At 42.1% G+C, this 17921-nt stretch overlaps 1 protein-coding gene across 1 annotated transcript in view; it reads right to left on the bottom strand.

Moving 5' to 3' along the window:
- Positions 1–17921, bottom strand: part of ARHGEF26 (Rho guanine nucleotide exchange factor 26) — a 452167-nt gene that overhangs the window by 198519 nt on the left and 235727 nt on the right. Inside the window, exon 10 of the mRNA XM_086944113.1 lies at positions 299–388. Within this exon, the coding sequence (XP_086800239.1) occupies positions 299–388 (90 nt within the window). The remainder of the gene's footprint in view (positions 1–298; positions 389–17921) is intronic.

Here is a 17921-nt window from a genome sequence, read left to right as displayed (position 1 = left end):
GACCTCTCAAAAAGTCCAACATGTTCCTTCCTGTTGCTTAGAGCACCACATTACATTACACAAGATCAGATTTATTTTTCAGTGAGTTTTAAGGCACAGGGTGATTAAGTAATTTGCCCAGAATTACAAGACGTAAGCCTATGCCAGGACACAAAACTGGTTCCCCAGTTCCAAAGCCGGTAGCGCTACCCTTTAGGCCACATTTCACCTTCTCCCCCAAAACCTCTTTGCAAATATGATAGTTTGCAAGTAATACAACCTGCTCCATTTACACCCTTTCAAACAAATATTAATGTACCTTAATTTTGAATTCCAACTGCGAGTTAATTGTGTACATCATTTCTGTCCTTTCCATTGTTCGAGCTCCTTCATTGCACAATCGGACCAACTGGAAACAAAGCATGATAGTAAATATTACTATTAACATTAATAAATAAGAAATAGCAGCAATGGTCACCACTGTGGCAATAAATATTATCAAACAAGAGTGAGATTCTTATTAAATAAAACACACACACTCCATATTTTGTCCACCATACAGTATGGATGCAGTGGGTCACTTACTTCAACCACTTTGTCTCTTCACAGTGAGTGACATCATTTTGCAAGTCCACATCTGCCTAAAAACTAGTCCCCTTCAGTGCCAGAACTCGTAGGCCAATCAACGCTTTTATTTCGCTTTAATGTCATGCTTTTTAATTTATTTTTGATTTGTCTCATTTCCTGTTTTTTGTAACATTTTTACATTTCAATATTTTTATACTTTCAATGCTTATTGCATATCTTTTCAAAATAAATACCTGTATAAATAAATATATAAAAAACACAAGTTTGCCAAAAGGCCAGATCAATTGGCTTTGCCAATACAGTTTGCAGTGCTATTTTACCACAGGTAGTAAATACAATTTAGTGCTGGTGGGTTCCTACCTATGCCAGGAAAATACATGCTTCGAAGCAAATTGGTTTTTAATATGCACATTCATGCCAAGAAAGCAATATACTGTAAATTAACTCCTAAAAGGGTATTCCCTAATATTAAAGTTGGGTCTGGTGGCTCAGTGGACTAATGTATCCTGTGTTCACTCTCATGGTCATAGGTTCGAATCCTGGTCAAGCCTTTCATCCTTCTGAGCACGATAAAATTAGTACCATTGAGTTGGGTAAAAATATTCAGAACCAAGATACCCTTGGGTGAAAGTTCATCAAGAGCACTTTAAGGGGACAGAGCAGCGCATTTGAGCAGACCTTTTCAGCATTGTTCTGAACTGGAGTGCAGTGCTAATCTTGATTGCTCCTCTTTGGGTTTCAGCTTTAAGTTTTAGAAAAGGAGAGCATCAGAAAGAGACCAGGTGTGTTTAGAAGACCTAGTTTACCAGTTTCCATCAATTATGTATGCCCTCCTTCTATGACAATTTCATGCTACAGGGTATCCACAGGCATGACTTCCTGGTGCAAGAAATGACACGTAAAATGCAGTACCCTCCCATGGACACCAAGATGTATGGGGATCAGCCGGGGAAGTGTGAGATGTGTTTCAGAGAGGTTTCAGCAGGATGGTAGGGAGGGAGAGGTCAGTCTGGTAAAAACTCCAGGAAAGTGGATACGATGGATGGCTGCTGAATAGCATTAGTGCCGCAGTATGCCTAAGCGGCCCCTCATTATTTTTTTTTTACTAGGGAAAAGCTAAACACGTTCTAAAGCAACCCAGAATTAAAAACACAAATATGTGAAATTGCCTGTCATGTCGTTTCACAACTTTAAACTCCCCTAAAAAATTTGCAAAAGAAAGATCTTATGCCTGTTATCCCTCATTTTCTCCACAAAAGCGTAAATAAGCCTTAAAAACTCAGCCATATCCTAGTTCAAATTATATTTGAGCAGGGGAGTTTTTTTTGTCTGATTTTACCACATGCTCTATTTGATTGAGAACTTGAGAATATTTGGCCATTTTTTAAAAAAAAGGAACAATGACTGCCACCGCAGAGATTCGGTGACAATTTCGACTCCATAAACATTATTACATAACATTTAGCCCCCCAGTGACGTTAGAGGCAAGTGTTTGCAACCTATCAGCAATTCGCAGAAAGAGAGCGATTACTTATCAAACTCTTGCTGTGCGTCGTCTGACAGTGAAAAAGTCTGAAAGTATAATTTTACTCCACGGTGGGCAATTTTCGCTCAGCAATCAAGAGGACCGCCCCCTCTTCACCCAGCTGCAGCAGTCTAATACAGCTCGCAAAAGGATCAGGTTTCATTGAGTGGGTGGGTGTTAACCATTCTACCGTTGGTAGTGTAACAACAACATTGTATCAAATCAAAGTGAGTAGAAGTGGTGTATCTCAATTTCATGGAAATGCCCCATGGAAATAAGGTCCCCCTCAGTGGACGTAAAACTGGCAGAGTGTTTCAGCAGCATGTGGCGGCATCAGTCATCACTGATAATCACTTTAGCTTGGGCATTAGCATACATGCTTTAGTACTCAGTGACAAGAAGCTATCACTCATTATGTAATGATGACATAATTTAAACCAATGAGCTGTATTTATATTTGATCACTTATCACACTTAAATTCTTCAAACCTGATTTCCAGGAGGTTTCTAAAGAAATTAATAAGCCAAAATACTACTGAATAGTTTAGTTTCTGGCAATAACATTGATTGCCTCTACTGAACTAATTTGGCAATATATTCAAAAGTATTCAAAATGCAAGGAAAACAGCTATGTTAATGAGCAAATGAATCTGTATACTTCGTAAATAAAATCTGAAAGTTCTAGACACAGGTGATGCCTATAAGTGATGTAACAAAATACAGGACAAAGTGCAATATTTAACTATATTCCATCATGTTTCAATGAGATGTCGCTCCGAAAGAATATGGAATATGGTCAGTACCGGGGGCTCCTATTGGGCTGTCTAATCTTGCTTTAACTTCACAGAAGTCAAGTTAACACAAATTGACTGTTTTTCCCAAGAGTTCTAGATGAGGGACAACCAATGAAAGCAGAAAGCTCACAGCCAATGAGAGATTCTATCTTGACAGAGAAACCTCTACTGCAAACAACTAATCTTCGTTTCTTCCTGCCTACAGCCAAAGTAAGTATTTTCTGCCCTTCGTCTAGCATCCTTAGGTTAATTTTTACTGAGAGCATCGTGAAGTTAAATATATATTTACTTTAAGTTTAAATTACTGCATCACTCCCTTTTCTGCCTAGTGTTGGTCTTACTGTTTCCCCATTTTTGTTTTTTAACTGCATGATCGCTGATTCTTGTGGACTATTTCATCACAGCTTGTAGCTCCGTTGTGTTGCCTTTGGTTGTGGACTGGCCACACTTGTATCTTGATGAGAAGCTGCATTTCTTTCCCATAGATGAAGAAACTGGCTTGCACGTCTCCAGTGGAGCAGCTGTTCCCTCATCCCCTACTGGCCCTTATCTGCCAGGTGAGGTAATTGAAATTTTTATGGTCAAGTATGTCCCCTAACGTGTACCCCAACGTCTCCATGTACGTGCTTTAAGTACATGTAATTTCCCTCCATGACCGAATATGAAGACGCAAATACATTTGCGTCCAACGTTAACATGTCCTCTTTCAGATCCACCATGAATGGATCGATAATTCAGTTCCTAACCATGCCATGCCAACGTCTTTACATGGTATACTTTTTCGTTTTTCCTGGCTCTGCCGAGCTAGGCCCTGATTTCTGTCTCCGAACCCTTTCTGCTTTCTGCCTCTGAAACCTGCAGCATGGACGCGTATCCCTGACCTCTGCCTTACTTCCTGCCAAGCGAAGCGGTGCCTGGCTCAACCTGGCCTGCCTGCCAAGACAGTATTTTGCCTTCAAGTTATCTGTTCAGCCTCCTCGAAAATACATTCCTGTCTAGTGATTTAGGTAAACATCTCCCCGGCTGCAGAGCAAAGAGCAAGCCCTCCTGTCTCCATACTAGATAATTCATTGCTCCCGTTGCCATAGTAGGCCAATGGCCCTGCACGTAGACATGTAGATACATATGCACGCACTAGCGTTCAGTATAGAATAGCCTCTGCCCGAGAGACCTTTCACTACAGATAATACATCCTCCAAACACGAGATACTAGATATGTTATAGGTCCAGGTCGTTCTGACATCCCAGACTTCTGTCTCCTCTATTCGTGTTAAAGTTCTCCCCAGTTACACAACCATGTCACGTCATGCTAGCTGCGCGTGCATCCACACTTCCTGCTGACTCTGCAGATTACCTCTGTGCACCCACCCACTTATGACACTTTCAGTGACGTCTACATTACGTCCGCATTATACGCCTCCGTGTACGCCTATTACACGCCTTCTTTCACGCCTTTCTGCTACGCACATGTGTTCTTATCATATGCTTTTCACTTGACACGCCTCCTATATGCAATACTATTATACAGTTTTACTATATATGCCATGTACTGTTAATAAATCGTTGAACTTCTTTTTCCATCATTGTATATGCCCCCGTTCCCTTGTATTGATGGAATTGATTTCCATGGCTCGAGCCATCCTTATTAAAGCCCGTATGACTCAGATACCCCGGACTCTGCCTCTCATTTGATTGAGCTATTCTTTAACTTGTCAGTAATTATACGGAAAAACAGACGGTAAAATAGATTTACCACATAATTTGGCGCCCGAACAGGGACCCCTCCCCCACCCCACGCGCCGGCGATGCGTCGCAGGCCTTGCCCCCTGCCACAGCCGTGACGGACACCTATGCGCATCTGCAGGTTTTCCTGTATCTCCCTCAGGCCTACGGAGGTGACGGAGACTGCGGTCGACATCCAGACGAGGCGGTGAGGAGTGCGGAGGATCCCGACCAGAGCCCAGCCGAGAGTAGCAGTGTCCGAGGTATCCAGAGGCCCACCTGTTTCGAGGCGCATGCGCAGCAGAAGTAGGCATCGTAGAAGTCGAGGTCCAGTCCGGTCCGAGGCCTTCCAGTTCAAGTATTGCTCCCGGTGAGTACCGTTGCTAGGGACGCATCAAGACAGGTCTGGGTACACAGTCCTGGTCCGTACGTGTTCACTTAGGTGAGCGCGGTATGACGTGTCTCTTTAAGGGACCGGTCTGTACTGTTTAGCAGTGCATCTAGTGATTCAGTGATCTGAGTCTTCTAGCATTATCTTACGTGATTCCAAGTATTGTGTTTTATGTACTAGATACTGTCTAGTTTCTGTTCAAAATGTTTTAATGTGATATATGTTGTGGTATGAATGACTGTTTGCTTTCTATTACTGTGTTTATTGTGTTCGAGTCAAAGCCAAAATGCCATTGTTTCCGAAGTTACGTCGGATAGGGACTAGGAAAGGGATACTCGAAGAAGCAGTGCCTGTTCCGCCTAGGGACACTCCAGGGCACTTTATGTACCACAAGCACGGCTTAGATGCCATACTGTACTTAGACTTATGGGTCGATTATACTAAGCACTTAGACGAGAAATATAGATGGCCTTTTTCAGGAACACGGGATGCTGAATGATTCATAAGAGTAGAAGAAGCATTATGGAAAAAGAAAGCCAGACAGTCCCAGAAAGATGCCATAGAAGTGTGGCGTAAAGAATCGCATAGAAGGAAAGAGAAAGAATTCAGAAAAGCAGAGAAACATAGTGAAGATTCAGAAAAAGAGCGAGAAAAAGAATTACTAGAAGAAGCTGAACGAGTTAAAACAGAACAATTAGATCGACAACGAAATGCACTAATTAATGGCATGTATCCTCTTCTGACCGAGGGCCTGTGTAAGGCCAACCCAGAAATGCCAAGTAATTTACCGCCACCATTGGTTCCAACTAAAGTCCATCAGTCTGCAGGAGATATTTTCCTTTCTTCCTATTTAGATGGTGCAGCTCCAGCATATACCAATGTAACCGTACCGCCCGTTAACAATGCACAACTGCCTGCACAACAGCATGTTCAAGTCCAGGTCACGACCCCTCCAAGTCACCCACTTCCCGTGCAGGTTGTCACTTCACCTGCCACAGGTCCGCCTGCCACTGTTCCCCCTGTTACTGGTCCGCATAATCCGTTTGGGACAGCTGCAACCCATGTACCTGTTCTACCTGCTATGACCGCAATAGCTACACCACAATCAGGTTATGCCCATGCTTCCGCTTCGGGAGGTACCGTAGGTGGCCACCACCGAACCCCGCCACCAGTACATCGACTGACAATGAGAGAACTGGCATTACAGCGTACCCCGAAAGCTACCCCTGCAGAAAAGCTTAAAGAATATATTACAGATTGTAGATATGATCCCGTACCAGGCAAACAAGGGGTCATGATGTTAGCCTCGATACGTGTAAGACGTGCAGCAGATTATTTGATTACACTACCAGGAATGTCCGACCATCTAGACAGAATATATCATTTTATTCAGACTGGAGAAGGTCCTGAAAGCGTTCGCGAAGCCATGGCATATCAGAAAACTGAGACACAAGGGTTAATATTACGATTCTTGATTAACTGTTTGATAAGAGACCGAGATCGACCAGGCTATGTTCAAGAAGAGATGGATGTATTGACTAGATGGAGTCAGAATATTGCAGATTGTAAGCATGAAAAACAGAATTGTATAGATAGCATGTCTAGAAAAATCCGTAAAGAATTGTAGCCATACATACACGACAGACTGCTGATAGGGCAGCCGAGTCAGACGACAAAGAGTCCTCAGAGGAGGAAGAACCAGAGAAGCCAGCAGCGACTCATGACATGATAGCGTATGTAGGTAGAGCGAAACCTCCTAAACAGTATCCTTTTGACAGACCCATTCGTTTAGAAAACAAGAAACGTTTCCTTTCCCCAATTCCAGAACTATGTTCTCTTGAACATGTATTCCAACAGACCGATAATATACTGAAAGAAAGAATAGGTTACTATGAACTTCATACAATGCATGAACAGAAACTGGCACGGTCCGCAGTACAGTGGGCTGGTGATAGCCACGTATATAATGATGACGCAGTAGCGCAAACATTTTTAAGTCTTTCCCCAGACGAACAGCGATTAGTTGCTATGTACATGATCCAACATCTCATCATACAGTATGAAAATCAGCATTCTGATCCAGGTCCCTTATATGATTTACTAGACGACTTGCTCCTGAAAAGATGGAGAGGCCTAGGTACTGATTTGATTAATACGATTCTAGAACAACGTCACAAATTCAGAACTTTCCTAACTCCACATTTTGTTCCAGTTCTACCCCCAGTAAGACAACCATATCACCTAGACAGACAGAATCCCTTACGAGAAGTACATCCAATTATGAAGGCAGATAACACGTTACAACGTGTATTCGTATACACTCCTTTGACTAAAATGGAACTATTGGAAATGAAGAAGCTAGTACCTAGTCACGATAAAGACCCTGCAGGATTCCACTGTGAAATAAAAGACATGTTACTGATGGGAGATTACACGTATCCCGATATTATGAAAATGTTAAAAGTATTGTTGCCAGCAGGGATTTACGAGAAACTGAAAGAGAAGGAAAGGGAGGTGGGAGATAAAAAGATTAATTGGAATGAATTAGAAGATGAAGAAACCACACGTACCCCAGGTTTAGGTCTTGGGGAGAAAACTAAAGCATTACCAGGATTATTAGTACAAGTTTTGCCTAGATTACTGACAGTTAAGAAAGAGGATTGGGATGCAATCTCAGCCTGTAAGCAGAAACAAGACGAAGACACTAGTGATTTTTATTCTAGATTCGAGAAATGTTTTATTATTAATAGTGGTCTGAAAACGAGTAGCGAGTCATACCCACATCTTTTTGTGACCAAATTAGTCGAGAATTCCTTACCCCAGCTTAAGAACCGTGTATTGAAAGTCGAGAGTACATGGCAAGCAAATACGCCTTCCCAAATGTTACAAATGTTACAGTACCACCAGAACAGAATTAGAGAGGAACATGATCATGAACAGAGACGTATGAAAGACACGAAAATGAAAGTTTTAGTAGCTCAGTCAGTTCCAGCTGATGGTCAGAAAAAGGGTAAGACCCAGTCCAGTCATTCAACAGCTCCTGTTAAAGGGAACTTTAATTATTTTAAACAGCCAGGTCACTATATAAATGAATGTGCTGTTCTGAAACACAATATTGCTACAGGTAAAACGAAAGAAAGACCACGTCCGCCTAGACAGGATCAGGTCCAGCAACATGTTCCGCAGAATGTACAGCCTATGCATGTTCCACAACAGACAGTTGCGGTACCACAGCCCCAGCCCATTGCCGCAACACAGCATGTTACACAGCAGATGTACCAGTATGCACAGTCAGAGTATCCAGATTACCAACAGTATTCATGAAACGGCCTAGAGAGGGAAGTAGGTTTGCCTCTCATCGAGATTCCTGTAGATCAAGAAGGTCCTTATGTACATAGTCAGGTATTAGGAAAAGACAGAACATTTTTGATTGACACAGGGGCAAGCAGAACTACCATTAGTCATGACGAGGTTCCAGGGGCACCCCTCTCAGGCTCACAGAATGTTTCCCTTGGATTTTCAGGAAAGCCTATTGTTAATGAAGTATCGAAACCAGTTCCTCTAGCAGTTGGTCCATTGTCCCGTACTACAGATTTATTGCTTACGAAATCATGTCCAGAAAATCTGCTTGGTATTAAAACGCTGAAGGCTCGAGGAGCTGTAATTTGTTGTTCTCCGGAAGGAGTGAGACTGTTTTTGCGTGACTTCAAGGGTCGCTATGTGTTGAGAGATTTTGATCCCCTATTACAGAATGTACCACAGCATTTATGGGCACAAGGCCCCACTGATGTAGGGTGTATGCATATTACACCATATCGTGTCACACTCAAGCCAGGAGTTGTTCTGCCTAGAATCCGACAGTACAAATTGCCACCTGAGGCTGTAGCAGCCTTATTGAAAATCATTGACGAGCTTATTGCTCAAGGAGTAGTTGTAGAAACTGACTCCAATATTTGTAATTCCCCAATCATTCCGATTCTTAAACGAACTGATCCAAATGCACCTCCAGTTTATCGTCTAGTGATAGACCCAAGAGAGATCTCCCGATAGTTGACCAGACTGAAACCACATGGGAACAATATACAGATTTCAATAAAGGATTCTTTCCTTATCTAGGCACTGTCTCGAATAGTAAACTGATACGTAAATTGACCAGAATCCTCGAAGCAGTAGTGAATGAGACCACTTCTGCTTTGGGCAACTTAACAGAGGAGCAGTCTGCTATGAGACTTGTTGTTCTTCAAAATCGTCTCGTCCTTGACGTCATCCTGGCAGATAGGGGCGGGGCTTTTAGAGTCATCGGATCCAGTTGTTGTGTTTTCATTCCAAATAACGCGCCATCAGTATACAAAGCTATCACCAGGCTTCATGAAATAGCTCATCTGATACACCAGAATCCAGGCTCCTGGACTTGGTCCGGTTGGCTCTGGAGTGTGATATCAGCCTGGGGATGGAAAGTCCTATCCTTCCTAGGAATTGCATTGGCCATAGTATTCAGTTGTTGTCTATGTCTGCAATGTGGGCCAGCGATTTGCGGCTTGTGCGCCACATCATGTATTCCCCATTCAAGTCCACGTTCCAGTTCCCGTCTGAAAAAAGACGAGCAAATGATGTTATATGAACAGATAGATGGACTCATGAAGATTGATGTATCCTGAAGGGAACGTAGGGGACAAGGAGGGAATGAGGTAATTGAAATTTTTATGGTCAAGTATGTCCCCTAACGTTTACCCCAACGTCTCCATGTACGTGCTTTAAGTACATGTAATTTCCCTCCATGACCGAATATGAAGACGCAAATACATTTGCGTCCAACGTTAACATGTCCTCTTTCAGATCCACCATGAATGGATCGATAATTCAGTTCCTAACCATGCCATGCCAACGTCTTTACATGGTATACTTTTTCGTTTTTCCTGGCTCTGCCGAGCTAGGCCCTGATTTCTGTCTCCGAACCCTTTCTGCTTTCTGCCTCTGAAAGCTGCAGCATGGACGCGTATCCCTGACCTCTGCCTTACTTCCTGCCAAGCGAAGCGGTGCCTGGCTCAACCTGGCCTGCCTGCCAAGACAGTATTTTGCCTTCAAGTTATCTGTTCAGCCTCCTCGAAAATACATTCCTGTCTAGTGATTTAGGTAAACATCTCCCCGGCTGCAGAGCAAAGAGCAAGCCCTCCTGTCTCCATACTAGATAATTCATTGCTCCCGTTGCCATAGTAGGCCCATGGCCCCGCACGTAGACATGTAGATACATATGCACGCACTAGCGTTCAGTATAGAATAGCCTCTGCCCGAGAGACCTTTCACTACAGATAATACATCCTCCAAACACGAGATACTAGATATGTTATAGGTCCAGGTCGTTCTGACATCCCAGACTTCTGTCTCCTCTATTCGTGTTAAAGTTCTCCCCAGTTACACGACCATGTCACGTCATGCTAGCTGCGCGCGCATCCGCACTTCCTGCTGACTCTGCAGATTACCTCTGTGCACCCACCCACTTATGACACTTTCAGTGACGTCTACATTACGTCCGCATTATACGCCTCCGTGTACGCCTATTACACGCCTTCTTTCACGCCTTTCTGCTACGCACATGTGTTCTTATCATATGCTTTTCACTTGACACGCCTCCTATATGCAATACTATTATACAGTTTTACTATATATGCCATGTACTGTTAATAAATCGTTGAACTTCTTTTGCCATCATTGTATATGCCCCCGTTCCTTTGTATTGATGGAATTGATTTCCATGGCTCGAGCCATCCTTATTAAAGCCCGTATGACTCAGATACCCCGGACTCTGCCTCTCATTTGATTGAGCTATTCTTTAACTTGTCAGTAATTATACGGAAAAACAGACGGTAAAATATATTTACCACACAGGACATAACTCCATGTTTTTCTGAGTATATGTGGGAACAGAAGTCAGGGCTGCAACTAGATCACTTTCTAAAACCTGCATAGTGAGGACCCCCAAGTAATCATGAGGATGAGGGCAGTGTTAAGCCTGTGTGTGATCAGTGTAAATCCCTTAGCTCTAGTCCCTCAGTAACTAGGTATTCTACGGGATAGAACTGGACCAGAGAATTTATTGTGACCCAGGAGAAGTACCATATTTGAGTATACTGTCGAGGAGGGAAGAAAGTTTAATATCGGCGGATGAATAAATGGTGGCCCTGGAATGATAACATGAAAGAAATTAGAGGCAGGTGGAGAGGATGAAAGTAGACCAATCCTTAGATGTTCCTTAATGTCTGAAAGTGGATTGGGCTCTTATTTTCCATCTGGGTCTGGTGGCTTAGTGGAGTAATGCTTCCACTGCAGGGGCCTTGGTTCGACCTCATAGTCACAGGTTCAAATCCCAGTGGGTCTGCTCAGCCTTTCATCCATCTGAGGTTGAGAAAATTAGTACTGTTGGGTAACAATAAACATCTGTTATTCAGTGCCAAGATACCTACAGGTGAAAGTGTGTTTTACAAATACATGTTATGATACTTTACAATTATACAGGGTATGCGTACAAAAGCTAATCTTTCACCTAGGCACAAGTGTATGTTCTTGCATAGAAGAAAGTATCTGTCTGGATAAATTTACTGAAGCCAGGGTGGAAAGTTTTGGAAGCCAAGTGTCTGTAAGGAAGCAACATCATTATTGGCTCTTGCCGTGGCATTACTAATGTGGTGCCTTGAGTTTTACTGCCAATCAGGCCTTTCATAGTCCTCAGTGAAGTCATAGTTTTGGGTTATTGTGGAGGGGTCCAGGTGGTACTTGTGGAGGAGGTGGTGACCTATTTAAGTTTTACATATATGTTAAGGTTCAGAAGGGGTTTACATGTTTCATGGAACTTGTGGGGGAGTACTGTATGGTTTACTTGTTTTGAATACAGCATACTAGAGCCCTATTTGCTACGTTTTTGCTGTAACTTACTCTTCTAGTACTTCTGATTTAGTTCTAAATTTCAGGAAGCCAAGGGTACTGCAAGAGTGACACCTACTTAGCAAAATCTTTGTAAATCAGGCATTTTTTGTAGTGACAATACAGTATTTTTTATGGTTTGTAAGTGCTGTAAATAACAAGTTCCACGAATAACTAATTTAATAAAACTTCAACTGATCGACCTGAGAAAGATGGAAGAAAATAGTTGGTCTTGTGGAGTTTGGAGCTAGTTACCTGCAGATCAAAGAAGATCAGAGGACTGAGCGTTCACCACATCAAGTCATGTTGCCTGCTATGGGCGTGTGCTGAAAGCGTACGAACACTGGTTCAAGATTCATTACTTACTGTGCACATGCTGAATCTAGTTGTGTGGTGGAAATAGTTATAGCTAGGGGCAATTCCTAACTGAGGCCTTCTAACTCCAAAAGGTTTCTAACTGACACGTTTCTGGCAGAGCACAATCCTGCATAAACAATTCTGACTGCAGGCAATTCACAGTCGAGACAGTCCAATCCTGGGGAAAGGATTAGTACCGATCACGACTGTAAACAAATGTCAGGCCTAGAGTTTCTGGTGAGCCACATCAAGACTACTGAAAAGAAAGCTTATGTGGAGTAAGTCATTCCTGTGTGCCTTGAATTTCTAACCTGGAATTCGTTTTAAAAAAATGTCAATAAAAATTTTACGTTTTGGCCAGAATTCCAAGTTATGCAAAAACTGGGGGATAATTACAGCAGCTGGCAAATAACTTCTTCCCAGTGTGTCATACTCACTAGGGGGCATATTACCAAGGGCCTTATCACCGCTTTAGCTGGAATTTTTCCCGCTAAAGCGGCGATAATTTTATCGCCCTATTACCTAGCTGTCGCTAACACCAGTTAGCGACAGCTAGTAGGAGATAGCGAGGATCTTGAGGCCCACTTTGCATGTCAGCGATAATTATCGCTAATGACATGCAAAGTGGGCATGCCAAGATGTTAGCGACTGGAAACAGTCGCTAACATCGCTATCTCCTATTACCTACTTTTGGAAATATTCGCGCTAAGCGCGAATATCTCCAAAAGCTAACGCCTGGCCAGAGCAGTTCTTAGCCATGTTATCCAATGGTAGGTGGATAACATGGCTAAGAGCATTAGCTCGGTAATGCATGAATATTGCTGACTTTTCAGCAATATTCATGCATTTCAGCCGATTTTTATCGCTTAGGAGATAAACCTTGATAATAGCAAGGCTCCTAAGCGATAAAAATAGGCGATGCACGGCGTTAAAATAATAGCCGCTAACCAAGCGTAGCGATAATTATCGCTTATGCTTGATAATATGCCCCTAGATGTAGTAAAAGACACCTGTTTTAAGTTCTGCAGGTACGAATGAGGCATAACATGGGATATTGGCGTTATATGCACAAATCACTGTACCTTTTGCATTTTTCTGGCATTTTTCCCCGGAATAATTTTACCAGATTTTTCCTGGCAAAATAAATCCAGGGAAAATTGCAGGTGAGGGGAAATTACTCTCAGCAGTAACTGCCCCATGAGGTTATTACTCTATGCAGTAATTTGGTATTTACCCCACAATTCTGAATTCTGATTTGTGAGTGAGGTCCTGTTTCAACTGAGAAGGGAATCTACACCACCATTCCCCTTTAATTTGCTGCTGAGTTACCTGGAAATGTTCGCAGATTAAAGGGAGTACCATTGAAGACTTGATAAGTTAACCAAACACATCATGACTATCAAATTTACCAGCTACTATATAGAATGGCTTTACTCTAATCACTAACCGTTTTCACATGCCCGGGAATCAAATCTTTCTTGCAAGAGCAAACTTGAGTTAGAGTAAGTATGAAGGACAAATATGGCTGCACAACAGAAGGTTTTGTTTCGAGTAAAATTAATCCTGCCTATCTGAATATGGTGTATTTGTTTTTACAACAGAAGGGTGTACAGGTGCGGAACACTGACACAATATCGGAAACAAAAATATTGTGTGGACAGAATATTGTGTCGAAAATATCGAGGATCCAAATATTGAGAAGGTAAGTGCAAATAGGTAAGTATAGATTTACTATAATTAGCTCCACATAAACGCACCTTTTCATGTAATATATATAAATCATCAAGGTACTTATATATTGAGTTATAGTAACAATTTTCTTACCTATAGAAACTTATTGTCACAATATTTTTGCCCTCAATATTCTTGACAACATATTTTGTCCCACAATATTTTTTTCTCCGATGTTCTATCTGAAAACCCATTTCGGACCACTGACAGAATATTGGAAACAAAAATATTGTGTGGACAGAATATCGTCCCAAACATTTTTGAGGATCAAAATATCGAGACAGTGAGTGCAAATAGGTAAGTATAGATTTACTATTCTTAACTCCACATCTACACAACTTGAAGATATACGTATCGTCAAGGTACATATATGTGGAATGATATATAGCAAAACTTTGCTTACCTCTAGAAACATACCTTCCCCATATGTTTGTCTTCGATATTCTTGACACAATATTTAGTCCCACGATATTTTTGTTTCCGATATTCTGTCTAAACAGCCAAGTCTACATTTCAATCAGAGGTGCAAAAATAGCTCACATTCAACAGTCTTTGCTACCATAAGAATTTGCAAAATCTTAGATTCACTTATCAGCACTGCAGAAAGTGTATAACTACAGCATTGACAAAGGTGGTAACCTAAACATCAGACCCTTGAACAACCACGGTTCAAAAGTGAATGATGTGCCAGCCCCTTACTGGTTAACTTCAGAGTGCACATGCACTGTGTATAAGTAATTTGAAATAGACAGGAATGCTGTACGCCTAGGGCGTCGTCTAGCTCGAACATGCAAGGAGCCATATTTCTACAGTCTTCAGATGTCAAATCCATCACATGTAACATCAGTCACCTGAATGCCGCATTCTTCCCAAAGTATCTGCAATAATGAGAGTGAAAACCAACAGGCTGTTGATTTTGGATTACTTCTTCCAGGTTTCCTCAAGTTATTTTTACACACAGTCTTTTCTGATGACAAGGGCAGTTTTCTGCCATTTGCAGCTCGAATGTTGGCAGCTCGCTTTTGTTAATGTTAAGTTAATTTATTTGCGGAGGAGTACAGTTGAGGGCTGCTGACGACGGATGTACATGAGAGGTGACTTACCCAGGCAATTATCCGATTTTCAGACTTTTGCAGGGAAAAGACTATTAAAGCAAACTGCCAAATGATTCAGTCCTTAGATAAAAAGTGTGTACGTCTATAGGGCAGCTTTAGAAAGGATGGTGTGCAATGCTCAACAGTTCTACAGATACTGCTCTGACAGTATTACAGGTGACTAAAAAATTATTATTATTTTTTTTAACTTACACCATGGACATACAGGGCCTCATTTATGAAAAGTGACCCCTCGCTGCGTGAAAACAGCGATGCGTCACTTTTCACTTCGCCCTGCTTGCGACACCAATGATGCGTCATATTTACAGTATGACGCATCAGACGTTACAGATACGTCAGTATTTATGACGTATCTGTATGGTGCAAAAGTGATGCATTGCTGGAGTGTGTCACAAAAGTGACGCAACTCCAGCAATGTGTCCTTTCACATGGGGCAAGCCCCATGTGTAAGGGCCTGCATTAGTCTTACGCCTGCTGTGAGGCAGGCGTAAGAAATTGAGGCATTTGTATCCTAGAAGTGGCGCTGTGAAATCTCATAGATTTCACTGCGTCACTTCCATGACCCTTTCTTACGTCAAAACGCCCCCCTTGCATACATTATACCTGGCGCAGGTATAATGTGGCGCAGGGGTTTACAAAGTGACGCATCCACCTAGATGCTTCACTTTGTAAATATGGCGCAACAAGGCGCATTTTTTACGCCACTGGTGCGTCACAAAAAGTGACGCACCGGCGGCGTAAAAGTGACGCACAGCTTCATAAGTGAGGCCCACAGTGCAGACTCTAGGCCATTAATAGATGCGCCGGACATTCTACTGTCATTATATAACTCTCAGAAAAGCGCATAGAGAGGAAAGAAGGGCTAAAATAGCAGAGGCAAACAGTTATGCGGGAACAATTCTCATACAATGGCAAATACTACAAACATATCTAAAAATGCATCATAAAGTTATGAAAGGCTAAAATAGCAACACAAAATGTATTACTTAATATTACAGGCTTTAGGGATAATTCACAAAAGAACGTAGTAAATCAGTTCCCTTAAAAGTACGCATGTGTACTCGCCAGTAATATGTATATAAACTTAAATGTGATGCTTTTCTTTGTTTCTGCCTTTACAGCGCTATGATGACATTTTACTGCAATGGTTTTAATTAACTGTGCTAATTTAATAAACTAAACTAAGCCTGTGTACAGGTGCAGATCCAACTTTTTGCAATTCACAGACTGGTCTGACTGGCCTATAGGGCAATCAGGCAATACTAGATGGGCGAGATCAGTGTGTGGGCCGATTTCTTTATCTATTTGGGGGCCTTTTTTATAGCCAGGTGGGTCTGTTTTTACTGTTAATTTCCCTGACATTATGATAAACATCGCCTGAAGCAAAGGGAAACGCATGCAGGCTTCCATACCTCGCAAAATAGCGTGTCTTCAAAAGTTCAAAACTGGCCTGATTTACAAATGTGGTGGACTTTTTTGGTTTGCTAATGGGGGCCACTTTTATTTTGGGGCACTGGCCTATTTTCTGTCCGAACCTGATTCACACACATTCACATTAGTATGCCAGTGGCATTTCGTCTGGTTTCCTGTGCCCGCTGTGCACAATACTAGATAGAGTAGAATGGCCCACAGAGGGAATAGACCCTGTGCCCACACACACACACAGACACCCAAACAAATGTCTCCTCTCTTCAGGAAAGAATATTTCCCTGGTAATGAAACCTTTCCCCTATACCGTCTAGAGATCCTACAAGGCTAACGGTGTCTAGTCCCACCCATATTCTACCTCTTGCATGGGATTTACTAAAGGAGTGTCCCCCACAGTTGTGGTGAAGAAATCCACAGCAATAAATGCATTGACACCTGTCAGAAATCCTATTGTACATTTTAGGCAAAAATAAATTTAGGTCGTCTCAGCGATAAATGCACTTTTACGGCTGTAAACAGCTTTAAAAATGGCCCTACTGGTGGTTTTGTATTCTAAACCATGTAAAGATTATAACTTATTACTGCTGATTTGAGGGAAAGGGACGGATAATAGTGGATCGGGGTTAGATGCTGGGGTGTGATTCTCCGAAACATGATTGTTTTTAATTCCCTCTCCAATCAACTCTGAAAGCGGGAGTGAGACTAGTGAAGGAAGTTGGTAAAATCCTGGAGTTTGGCAAGAGATTTGATAAGGCTTGTTTCTAAGAGGCATACTTATGAGCCTCTTGTGCCGCTGTAGAGTCACTTTTTGTGCTGCTCAGTTGGGGAAAACCATGAAAATAATATTTATGAGGCAAGGCAAAGCCACTCTTTGTGGCTTTGAATGGCCTCATAGATATGGAGTGAGGTAAGGCACCTCAAATTGCTGCATTGCTGTACTCTGCGAAAGGGAGGCATTCCAGGGGCATTGCGGAGGGTTTCCCCATTTAACACCCATGGAGTTTGACGCATTCCCAGATCTGCAAGGACTTGTAAACCTGGGAATGCGTCAAAACCTTACACCTCCTGAGGTGACTATTTCGTTCTGCGAGCCACCAGTGTACCATGTAATGCAATAATTGGAATAGAGAGGGCACTGCATTTGGCTGGTTTTAAATCCCCATTATATAAAGAAAATGTAGAGAGAGTCATTCTGGGGAATACTTTAATTATAACGTGCTGAAATAAGTATTTCAACTTCACTGTATAGAAAAGGTGTTCCAAACTTTCTCGGTGTTTAACGAAGTGAACAGTCTTATAGGCACAAAGGTAAGTCTGCATTGGCCAACATTGTTACTTTCTCTATCACCTGTAAAAAAGAAAATCGTAACATA

The sequence above is a fragment of the Lissotriton vulgaris genome, chromosome 11 (genome assembly GCF_964263255.1).
Source record: "Lissotriton vulgaris chromosome 11, aLisVul1.2, whole genome shotgun sequence".
Lineage (NCBI taxonomy): Eukaryota > Metazoa > Chordata > Amphibia > Caudata > Salamandridae > Lissotriton > Lissotriton vulgaris.
The sequence above is the reverse complement of the archived record's forward strand: the minus strand, read 5'-3'. Positions and strand labels throughout refer to the sequence as shown.